At 37.4% G+C, this 12,741-nt stretch overlaps 1 protein-coding gene across 1 annotated transcript; it reads left to right on the plus strand.

Moving 5' to 3' along the window:
• Window positions 1-4,381: 4,381 nt before the first annotated feature.
• On the plus strand, window positions 4,382-12,267 carry LOC125179224 (the record flags this gene model as incomplete). Its single annotated transcript, XM_047884662.1, has 4 exons — window positions 4,382-4,524; window positions 10,793-10,879; window positions 11,048-11,174; window positions 12,188-12,267. Coding segments are annotated over 4 exons (437 nt in total), but the record flags the coding sequence as incomplete, so codon positions are not given.
• Between the last annotated feature and the right edge of the window lie 474 nt (window positions 12,268-12,741).

Consider the following 12,741-nt stretch of genomic DNA (forward strand, 5'->3'; position numbering starts at 1 on the left):
CAGCCTCCCCGATGACATCGTTGGCGCTCCAAGTATGAACGCGTTCAAGAACAGACTAGATAAAGCTATGGAAAAATATATGTTCAGATTTGAAATGCCTAGCACCATATCGAACCCGGTGGAAGTCGAGTAGCTATTTCAAACTTTCGTCAGTCATGAAAAAATACGGTCAAATGACAGGATTTCGATCTTCTGTGAACAAGGCACGAAAAGGAAAAGAATCGGCGACAGGCCACACCAGGCCTACACTGCAGCGCCGAGATCACTATGTTATGTTATGGTATGTCATATCACCAAGGCGTTGACATAACCAAATATCACCAAAAATGATGTGGCACTTAAATTGGTCCTCGAGACACCGTCTCGAATCAACATTTAATTACGAGCGGATTTCGTCGAAACAACGTTGATCACTAGTCGATTTCGTTGAAACAACGATATATCAATTTCTGGTGCCTGGTGGGACGTCTCATAATATCGTGACCAAGCTGCTGCGATGAGAATAAAGTTCTTTTCCTTCAGCATTTTTTTAACTAGAATCTCATTTGTTCAAACACTTAGTTTTAGGGAACATTCATCACTATTAAGAAAACATGTTTTCTTATGTAATAAATTATCACAAAAATACAATGGGGAATAACAGTAGGTATTGAATACGACATTTATTTTCCATATAATAAAAATTGGTTTAGTGAAGTCTAGTCGTCGGCGTTGTCTGGAGACTTCAGTAAACAAGTAGAGCTCTCCTTCGATATTGTTTAGCCTCGAGGTTCGCGAACCTCATTCAAATGAAATAAATTTGAATGCAATAAATATTTGGCTCCGTCTTGGATCGAGATCCTTTCGTAGTATCACAATGTGATGTAATAATCCCTATGATCTTGAGGTTTAAAAATAATTCGAAACTGTAATTTCAACATTGAAGCCTGTATAATATAGCATTGGCCATTTTCGTGGTTTATATATGCGATTTTGTTTGCTACTTGACGATGTACTGAGCTAAATGATTCCTCTACTATGCGAAAAAATTAATAATGTTGATGTTGTTAAATTAACTTGCCCGTCATGCTAGATGAGCACTGAAAACGCTTAATTAGATTTTTTTGGGTGGGGGGCAAAAATATTTGGGAATGTTTGAAATTTCTTCTTAACGTGTGAATTTAGAAGAAATATGTGTTCTTTAATATGTGAATCAAATTTAACATCAAAATCTCTTCAACGTGTATCTATCTTAATCATCTCAGGATCCATTTTCATAGGCCATGACAAAGGCACGAGAACAAATTAGTAAATCATTGTTATGTGAACTAATCAAATGCTATTACACAGAATCAAGTGCGTCAACGACATGTTTATAATAACAAGAAAACTGCAGCATCATTAATCATGTTAGAAAGCAAAAACCACCTATAATTGATATTATAATGCAAATAGCTGTTTCGGCGTTTATTAGGGTCATACGCTTGTCGCTGATTCTTATAGCGTCGCAAAACAATCGCAGCTTGTTGCGGTCTCGAACCCGCACCTCTCTGCTCTAATCCTGGTACTCTGAACTGTAACCGCTGGTCCATCCTGTCCAGCATTAATAACACAATACAGAGGTTTATGTGAAGCACTGAGCATTCCTGAGGTGACATGTTTGGGTTGCAGAATGCTGCAACGGACCAAGAATAAAACCTTTGTTGATAGTACCGTTCTAAAGGAACTTTTTCCATTCATGCGTTGAATAGAATAGCAGCACCACCACCACCAAAGCATTTATTCTGCCGCAATTTCTTCTGGACAAGAGATGCTATGCAAGCCAAAGATATTAATGTTGAAAATGCTATCTATGGAGTGTGCTCGCGAAGGAGAGAAATAGTGATGATATTCAGTGTATTTTTTATGATAGTGCCCTGATGTGTGTTGCTCGATCCATTGAAAACTTTCTTGCCTTATTGTATTATTGGAGTACGGAAAATACCCTAACTATTTTTTAGTACCCCGTATTAGAACAACAAGTTGTCACGTTGAGGCCTTCTCACGGGTGATACAAATTGGCATTAAAAATTTTCATAACAATACCTTTCTACAAAATCATGAGCATTAATTCGGTTAATGCAGAGATACGACACATTGAACTTCAAGATTATTTGTTTTTTTAATGCGATATAAGATCATGTACGTCAGTCGTCGTTGAAAGCTTTACATAACCTATTAAATCTAGTTTTTTTTTCTCGTTTTGTTTCTATTTAGTAGCTGTAATTTTGTGTGATGAATTACCATTTTGCTAAAAAAAATGCAAATGCTTGTTTTCATAGTCGAAGCTTACACAGACCACCATTCAATGTAAAATTAACGCGTAGCTTCTGAGCTAAAAGAAGCCGGTCAACATGCGAAGCGCAGTCAGTGTCTTTGATACCTAATATAATGTCACATGGAATAACGATCAATTTTAACATGTATTAAAAGTATTTCAAATACCTCATCATTCAAAGTTGTATAATATATGAATTTTTCTATTGTCTTCATGTATTAAATCTAAGTAAAATGCTACGATATAACCTAATTTTTTATAATTATGATGTACGTTTTTAATACGTAAAAATTAATGAATCGTCGAGTTGTTATTGTTTACGGAAAATTGTTTACATTCTGCGAGGGTATAAACACGGGCTATTCTAAGCAGCTTGTCTCAGGATATTAGGAAGGAGTCCCTGTCCCATATTTTTCAACTCAGTTCCGGTGTTTTGATGTTGCCAGTAACGAAAAACATGAATCTTAGCTCAGGAAAAATCTTATCTGAAACATGCCGTGGGCAGACTCCTGTGGCGCCTACTTTACGTTGATTTAATAGTTCCTTAATCCCGTTTCGTCTGAAATCGAGGTGTGTCATAATTAAGACAAATAATGATAACTTAAAACTTTAAAACTACTAGATTCGCAGATAAAAATCGCCAGCAGTCCCATTAATGTAACTCAATTGCACCAATCCTGAAATCTCAAAAGGCACTCGCGCTGGCGAGATGATTAAGTGAGGACCGTAAATGGCCAGTATAGCAGACAGGGCTTACATCGTGCCAGAGAATGCTTCGCTAAGAGGCCCCCAGAAGGGGACTTTAATTTTTCATGCAAGATCCCAAGTCTGACACGACGGACGCGGGGTGTAGCTTGGTTCCTAGGCTGAGTGAGTCTGGAAAGGTAAACGTAAAATCGGGAAGTTGGCTTCGTGAAGATTAGGCAGTAAAAGGAAGGTTATCTTCTACACGTAATTACACGGTTGAAAGTTAGCAAGTTCGGAAGATTAATCTCATTTATATAAGATATTTCAAAATATTTGAAAGGTTTCTCTTTGTACGTATAACCTAATTTTTGATCAAGTTCCAACTCTCGCAAAAAAATATACCCTCCTTCCCAAATGTTAAGTAGACTCCCAAAATACTTCAAATTTATATCCCGTTAAACTTACAAGTGGAACTTTGAACAGCTTAAGTAAATTACCAGTCTAAAAGTTTGAAGCCGATTAATTGAGAAAGAAGAAGGACTACTCTTTAAAATATGCGCTACGTAGTTATAAGCTCAAGGTAAAACTCGATCAAGTTTAGGTGATGATGAGAACCAAAACGAACTTGTTTTCAAGATCTCGAGGCAGACTTACATTAATGGTTCTCATGGCGGACATTGTAACGGCGAAAGTATTATGTCGCGCTGAAGCGAAGGCTGCTTTACATAATCGGGCGTTTCGTTCCCACATTTACGGGCCTGCCGCCGGGACGCTCTGGAACTTGTGCTTCGAAGATCAGGCCTAAAGACAAGGCTATAATGGTCAAGATACGGAGGCGTACAAGAAAATTACGACACGAATTAATTTAATCTTGCGAAGTACGACGTTTTAGCTACCACTTTTCAAAGCCCAGGCAACAAGATTTTTAGAAAGGCCCCCTGATAGATACTGGCTGGACTTGTCAGGACTTGGTAATAAGACTTAAGACTCGCAAATTCCTTCACAACCGATTTTATTAAAACTGGCGAAGAACAATCTCATTCAAACAGTCATAATAACTAAAGAAATATCAATGTATAACGCGCTTCTCGCTATTTAGTCTAAATACATTATACATAATAATATAATATATATAATAATATATAATAACGCGCTAAATATCGTCATTTACGTTATACATACAAAGTTTGTGCTAAATTTGAAAATAAATTAGTGGTGCTTCCTAATTCTAGATAAAAATTTGATTTTCTGATTATAGTACTATTCCTGTTCGAAGGGTGTTGTGTGAACGAAGTCGAGAAACCTCAATATTTACAATTACAGTCATAAAACGTAAACACAAACAAACACACATTTTTCATGATATTATTAAATTTTCAATTGCCATTTTTTCATAAGGTGCTCGCTTGGGCCCGCCAGAAATAAGAGGCGTGCGCGACATGTACGAGCCTGAGGACACGATCGTCGTGACGTGTCATCACGGCCGAGACTCGCCGTCTGAGCCGCAGCCTCGGCTCAGTTGGCTCATTGACGGCAAAGAGGTGAGCGGCTCAGGGCAAACTTGCAGTAACATTGACGGCAAAGAGGTGAGCGGCTCAGGGCAAACTTGCAGTAACATTGACGGCAAAGAGGTGAGCGGCTCAGGGCAAACTTGCAGGAACATCTTCAACATTATTAAAACCTTTCATGCTTCATAGCAGTTCTGGGAATCATCCAAGTGCGTTGTTCAGTGTCATCAGTAATTAAAAAATAAAAATATGATAACGAGTTTGTATATAATTAATAATGACGATATTAGGAAAATAAACCTGAGAGGTTATTTTAAAACTTGGATATTAACAGCATGGAATATAAAACACAGTGTAAATTTAATCAATCAAATAAATCTCTGTGATGCTCGGTCCCAATAACTTGTACGCAATTTCCTTGTTACGCTTGATAGGGACCCGCCACGGAAATAATGCAATGAATCACATAATACAAAATCAACTCATCATGTTGTTTAGCTACTTTCTGCCATTTAATTGAATATTTTTTTGGTACATTCTTAGACTCAATCACATCACCTGGATGTAAATTTTTTAACTTATTTCTTAAACTTGACTTTCTTATTGACTTAAAGTCAAGATTTGAGTAACTTATGTATTAATGAATGACGTGAGAGCTCCACGCATTTCTATCAATATTATAAATCAATTAATTTGCGAGAGAGGGCGGAGTATTGCGATTCCTCTTTGAAATGGCTGAGACTGTTCAGGGTTTGCCTAACAATTCATGTTAAAATATTGCAATAGGAAAAGGCTACACGACCGAACATATAACACTTATTAAGAATTCTTCAGTAAATGCTAGGATATTATGTAAATTTTTTCTTCTTCAAATAAAGCGTCCGTGTTACACTTTTTATTTGAACGTTGAAGCCAGTTTCAGCGAGTCAAGGACAACTCAAAACAGTTGAAATGAGAGCGCTATTCCGCCTCATTAATCCTCCCACTCGCCCGTCGCAGTGTCCGCTTACGTCCCATGCAAGCGCTGGCTGCTCTGGAGACGCCACCGCGTTGCCAGTCCTCTCATCTTAAGATAGCCTGATAGGCCAATTAGTAAATTACGTCTTCGATCGTTCATTTTTACCGCATTTTCTCATTTATGGAAAAAAGGCGCTATTGTGCTCGTCATGTCCGTCCGTCCGTCTGTCCGTCCGTCGATCCATCCGTGACTTTACGTTTTCGTCGATTTTGAGAAAATGCGCTCTCTGTCACTCACAGCAGTGAGTACCGAGTTATGTTTTTTTAATATCCAGTGTCTTTTGATGGGCCTTCACGTCTTTCAAATGGAGTCGTGCATTAGGATAACCAAACTTACAATGCCTTAGAGCTTAGACAATATCGGAAAACTGCGTCTTTCTTTCATTTCTCGGATGCTCATTTATATGGATATGACTTCAAATTAACTATCGTACAGAAATTATTCTGGCTGTAATCTTGCATGGTAGAATGTTATACATTTCTCTTCTATATCACTCTTATATCCCGCGACTTAGGGCAACCTCGATTACAATTATAGTTTCATTTAATTTTCACATTTTAGATTTGTCCATGAATACATTGTGTAAAATTTTCTTGCTCTGTAATTTAGATAGAATTTTTGTTTAGTTCAGCAAAATTATAGCTGGCAATAATGTACTGTAATGTCAGCAGCGGCTTAATGCGGGAGTATTACTATTGTCTGAAGCCTGAGAGTCTTGTGATGCCCCGGCATGCTGCTATGGCAACGAGATTTCTGGTAGAACTGTTAGCTCTGAACGATAATTAATAATTTTGACTTTTCCCTTTACCACGTTGTAATGATCTAACAAAATTAACGACTCCGCTGCATAAATGAATAAAGTTCAAAAAAACTAATCGACCAATAAGGATTGTCAAATTCAATGCAAATGTGTAAGTAGCCAAAGCGGGTGATAAAAATGGTGCCTGGTTACCCTTTCCATGTTTCAAAATTCAAGCCGGAAATTTTTAAAAGCATAACATTAATTTTAATCATACTTATACAGAAGAACAACATAAATGTATATATTTCTTTCTCTGACTGAAAGAATTTACTGTAATATAAATTTTTTACTAAATATTATGATGAAATAACGCGAATATAACTCTTTTGATTGATTTTATTATTGAGAATGCACTGTAAGTTCTCTGAATGCGCAAAAGAATCTTGGAGTCGAAATTAAAATTCAGCGCTGAAATGAAGAATGAACGGTATACCTATGTAAAGAAACGCTATGAGCTGACATATTTCACAGTCAACAATAATTATATTTAATGTTTCCAATGTGAACGATGGCAGAAATGAACACGGCCATAATCCATTTCATACTTCAAAACCTAACAAACACAACAGGAACTGACAAACATCAAAATAGAACAAGGAGGCGGCCGCTATAAGCCGACAACTACATCCACAGTAAGATGAACACACAGGAAGCGTAATTATACTTGAAGCGATAAGTAATAGCTATTAAGAATTCATTCTAGAGTGACAACTGAATATATGATCAATTTGCGCTGATTATGATTCAAAATTTATATAATGAAAGATTGACCAATTTACACACCATCTAAAATATTGCTGTAGTCGGTATTAGAAAGTGGTTTTACGACCCTTTAGTAATGATTAAAGAAGGTTATGTTGATAATTAAATATCGGCCTTACCTCAAGAATTTTATGGTTAGAAAGAGAGCAAGTTGACGCAGTATGAGAAACTTAAGGTAACGCATTGACCCGAATATTCACATCGCGGCAGATGGATTAGCAAGCTGATTCGCGTATCAGAAAAGAGCCTTACGGCAAGCTTCGTAGCAACAACAAACGGGCCCAAAGGTTATAATGCGTTGGGCCGGGCCTAGAGGTGAAATTAAATGCGTTAAAGTACTAAACAAGAGTCCTTTGCACGCGAGAATAATAATTCATTGGTGTTAGCGGAAACCTATCACCAATAAGACGAGGTCGTCACCAATGCCTACATTGCCGTGCACTCATTTTCAAGCTCTCGAATCGCGCATCTTGTTCCCTAATTTCAAATATCCTAATTTACACTTAATTTGAAACGCTTTTCGTTTTATTGGGTTTTGGTTTGACGCAAGTCCGCGTTTTTTAGGATAACCACGGTTCAACAACAAATTTACCTTTTATTGGATTAAAAAGTTGTATCTGTAAGAACAAAAAAATATATTAACCCTATAAACTTCATCGTATGCTTATAATATTCAGAGTAACAAATAATCATCAGAACTATGAACAACTTATATGAAGACATAAATCAGCGCACCGAAATATTTTGGGCAGTTTTGACGCGGGCTACGAACTGAGCTAGCATGAAACTAGTGTTATGTTGTAGGCTATCTTCACACTCTAAAAGGTCGGATATACAAGTAAATCATAGGAGCGCATAAAAAATAGACTATTAAAACTAAGCTAACAAAAGGTTCGCTAAAAATATAAACACTTAATCTTCCTAGTCGCTACAACGTTCACACGGAAAAATTTCTTATAAAATATTTCATGGTATCTCAAATTCTTTATTTTTCTTTGCGAATCATCAATTGTTTTTCTTATATATGAGTTAAATTACCTAACTTAAAACCTCTACTGTATTATAATTTCCTAATCATTTTTCTATTAGCCGCACAGGTATTATTTATGCAGCAAATCTCTTCCCTCTGCGAGCCTTGACAAACAAATGCATTCTCATACAGCCTCCCCCACGACAGACTTGAAGGAGTCAGAGTCTCGTCCCAGTCTGGGGGAAGGTGCATGTGTTACTCGCTCAGAAGTAACAAGGAGTCAGAGTCTCGTCCCAGTCTGGGGGAAGGTGCATGTGTTACTCGCTCAGAAGTGACAAGGAGCCAGAGTCTGGTCACAGTCTGGGGGAAGGTGCATGTATTGCTCTCATATTGCTCCCTGGCGCGGTATTTGCATAATACCGAGTAATGATTTCTGCTTTTCGATTACGTAAATCCTGGCGAGCGACGCAGTGTGGTGACATGGTCGAGGCTCGCAGCGAGGCAGACACGCGAGGCTCGCCACATAATGGAGGCGCCGCTCTCATCAGCGAATCCCAAAAACATGATAAAAAGTGTCAAATTTTTTTGATGACATTGTCTGCATTTTGGATTCCGTTTTGCGCACCTCATATTATCGAGTCAGACAAATTTAAAATTCTTTTCTTTGGATATTTTTCTTCTTATTCATTGAAGAATATTTCAATTTAAACATCTTTTGTTTATTATTTTACTAGTATTTTTGTGGCCTGCACGCGAGAATATTTAGAAAAAATCACGATATAATATAATACGTGAAGCAAAATTATAAGGTGCGTAAGGATTTTGAATTCTAACGATTCTGTAGCGTGTTTATTTGTCGGAAAATATTAACGTGAGAGGCCTTTGCCGACTTGATGCAGTGAAAAAATGTTTTGCATTTCTAAAGCCCATTTTTTAAATATTTTCTACAGATTTAAAGCCCAAACATAGACAGTTTTAAAATTTAATGTAACAAAATTACAGTACGCATATCAATATATAATTGTTCAACCACATGCGTTGCTAACAAATCACGTGTAAACATTTTATTATCGATTCAAGTTTCTTTTTCCAGATGTTCAAATTTCCACAAATTTTGCTCAAAATTACGGAATCTCTTTCAGATACTGATGGGAAATATTTTATTATATATTATTGCACGAGGTCAAAATTTCGCAATCATTCATCTAGATCTAATATTTCGTGAATCTCGATGCATATTCTTGCGACCGACCGTCATCTCCATACCGACTCACGACTTGCATTAAAAAATCTGGTCAAAGGCCGTCAGAATACTTACAATTATTTACCGAACTTACACCGTTCACCATTCTTTTTTAATAACTGCGACATGTATTAAACACTCAAGTGGTAAATAAATACTTGTGGCACGTAACCACTCCTCTGCTTGCGGCAGCCACAAATGGCCCTTCTTCCCATCGATTGGGTGGCGTGGCAAAGACAGCGAAAAGTGACGTCTGACCTTGACTGATGGTTGACAAATGGCAACTGCCACCCACCACATTAGGTGCGATGAAAAGTTTCAATAATCACCAATTTGGTGTGTCAATAAATCCTCGTTCGCTGCCCTGGAACTGAATGCGCTTGCCGATACCGTCAAATGGTGTACTTCGAACATGCAGTCAGAGTAAACAATTGCACGGAGTTACGGAATATAAATTTTAGTGTGTACGCCTAACTTTAAATGTTTTCATTTGCTTAGGGCAGCCTAAAATTTGTCTCCTTCGTCCATTCCAGGCAAATCTAATTTAACTGATCCGGTTAGAACTGCTATATATTTTTTAACGTTTGTGTGTATGTTTGTGGGTGTGTTTGAAGCCTGGCGCCAGGGTAATATTTTCACCGGGATCTTGTAGATCATGTTCCTTATCTCTCTGTGTAATTACCGTATGTCATATACCTTATCCCTTTGCAAAATTACCCTGTCGATCATTTCAAATAATCATCTGACTATGAAAGCTAAAGATATTTGATTGAGAAGAAAAATAGATTGATTATCTGCTCAATACAATATTGAAAACATATAAATGTAAAACTTTGCCTACCGGCTGGGAGACTGAATAAGATTCAATAATATCAATGATAATTGAATACAGAGTACAATGTTTTAATACCGGATCATTCACTAAGTTTCGGCCAAATATGAAATAGATATGCTAATTTCTACATGAAATAATTTATGTGCAATTAAATTTTCGTATTTTGTGAATACAAAAATTTTCAGTGACAATTTAACAGAGAATTTTTTTAAACAGGGATCGAAATTTACCGATAATTTTTTTAAAGTACTTTCGCACAATTTATGATGCTGAATACTGCACAGTTTACTAACAAAATTGACAATCCTTAGGAGAATTCAAGAACATAATTTCAATTCTTCGGAAATAAATGTTAGTTGAATAGACATTGTTTTACGTGAGAACAGGATGACCAAAGTAACTTTAATTATAAAACCGCAACTAGCGAATTGTTATCATATTGAAACCGAATATAATAACAGATATCCTGGTTCTAAACTGACAATAGGTTTAGATGAGCGTGAATAACCAAATTTATCACTATAAAATGTGGTTGAAAAATATTACTAATCTGATCGAGCCTAATGTCATCAACTCTCAAGATCAACGCCGCAATTAATGATGAGTTTCATTTCGATACTAATATTAAGTCTCTGCTTGTCTTAACAGATCGCCTCTCTGTCCCTCCGTAGGTCGGCCCCCCGCTGCTGGAGGCGCTTGGTGGTCACACGCCCGGCGGAGGCACAGAAGCTCTGAGCCTCAAGGTCCCCGCCCAGCAGGTCAGACACGCTGTCTTCTTCTTAATAAATGTTCCAACGCTCCTGAATACAATTGTTATTGAGTTGTCATTATAGTTACTAATATAGCATGAGTTTCATGTAGCAGTAACATTTTCATGTCTTCCTCCTAATTGGATACTGAATTTCGCATCGTACCGCTGCGTGCAGGTGGTGGAGGCCGGCGGCAGCGTACAGGTCGAGTGTCGCGTCAGCCTCGGGCCCTTGCAAGACAGGGCCGTCAAAACCCTCAGGGTCAGGATGAGGGATTACTTCTTCTCAAACTCCGGGGCTCGAGGTGAGCTATTGATCTTGTGAAGGCTCGGACATTTCCAATTGGCATGAGGACGTCCCGATGCTAGATGGACATTAGTTGTCTGGGACAGTCTTGCAGTCTTGCCAATCTATCCGAACTTCCGTATTTCTCTTACGGTTTTCCCAAGGGAAATGACCGTTGCCTTTTGCGAATTGGCCAAGGCCTCTCATGCAGCAATCTAATTTCACTCCTTTCTTCCCCTCCTCAGATTTATACTGTTTTATTTTACTTTTGACTGGCTAAATCACCTCTTTTCTAGGAACTTACCATGTATCTTATTATTTTCCTAAGAATTATTATTTGAAGATTATTTTATATTATCTTATATTTGTCTGTATTTAAACTCCTGATATTATCAATGCTATGAGAAGCACTGTTTAGATGACAGGAAAAAATTAAATTAGAATAGTTTCATTCATTACGACCAGAGAAGTAACATTACTCAACAATTATAAATATTGTCCTCACTTAACGAGGAGAACCTAATTAACAACAATGAGGAAACGGTTATTGAAATTCCAACGCCCTCATTCACTCGTTCACTCTGTGAACAATATTTAATTGCGTCTGATATTTATTTGCGTTCAATATTTACGTGCGTTTAAAATTTATTTGTGTTTATTATTTAATTGTTTTTATCTTACTATGCACTATACGACTGATGTGTCGTTGTTCCTGCGCATTTATCTCACCGATCCAAGCTGCCGGTCAGACGAGGTGGTTCTCATATATCACAGTTTTTGTCCCAAGATGCTTCTGAGGACTAATCTTTCCAGTCAAATCACATCTGGGAATAAAAAAATTTTAAAAATATACGAAAAATAATTTCGATCAAATAAAAACTTAATTTGGACAAGATGCCACTAAAGTTAAATGTTTCAATAGATAGTTAAAAATTCAAATCTTGAAATGAAATCAAATTTCAGAGAGTTAAGGTGCTGCATATAAGTTATGTTAGTCATCGCTGCTTCACGGACATTCGTAATTTTCTACAGGGGGAAAAGGATGCAGCGTTGCGAGCTTCATGGCTGCAGCGATGCTTGCTGCCGCGCGTCTATACTTCGACATCAGCTGAAGCTTCGTCACCTGTGAGGAAGATTGATGGAATATAATACCGCAATCACGTTCCGCAGTTTGGTGGTGGCTTGCCTAAAAGTTCGTGGAGCATGATAAGTCCATATCCAATCATTCTTGTGAATATAAAATAATGAACAATTCATTAAGGATCTATGCATCAAGGTCAGAAAACGACGCACAGCTTATAGAAAATTATTCAACTCCTCCAACTTAGTGTGCGCCGGTGTGTGCGCTGACAATAGAATGTTTGAGTTGAATAACACATATGAGCTTTTTTGCAGTAGCTGGATCGGCCTTAGATTGTAGGGTGCAGCTAAATATTGTTAGTTGGAACCGCAGAGACTTTGCGAAGTCAAAACTATGAGCGGTGGAATGTAATTCTATCGAAGAATCAATGCCCTAGCTGAGATTTTCAAATCCTATTAGAAGTGCTGCTTCTTTAAATCTTCGGACTTTGAGAAATCGCTGTAGA

This window comes from Hyalella azteca, unplaced genomic scaffold (assembly GCF_000764305.2).
Source record: "Hyalella azteca isolate HAZT.00-mixed unplaced genomic scaffold, Hazt_2.0.2 contig15814, whole genome shotgun sequence".
Lineage (NCBI taxonomy): Eukaryota > Metazoa > Arthropoda > Malacostraca > Amphipoda > Hyalellidae > Hyalella > Hyalella azteca.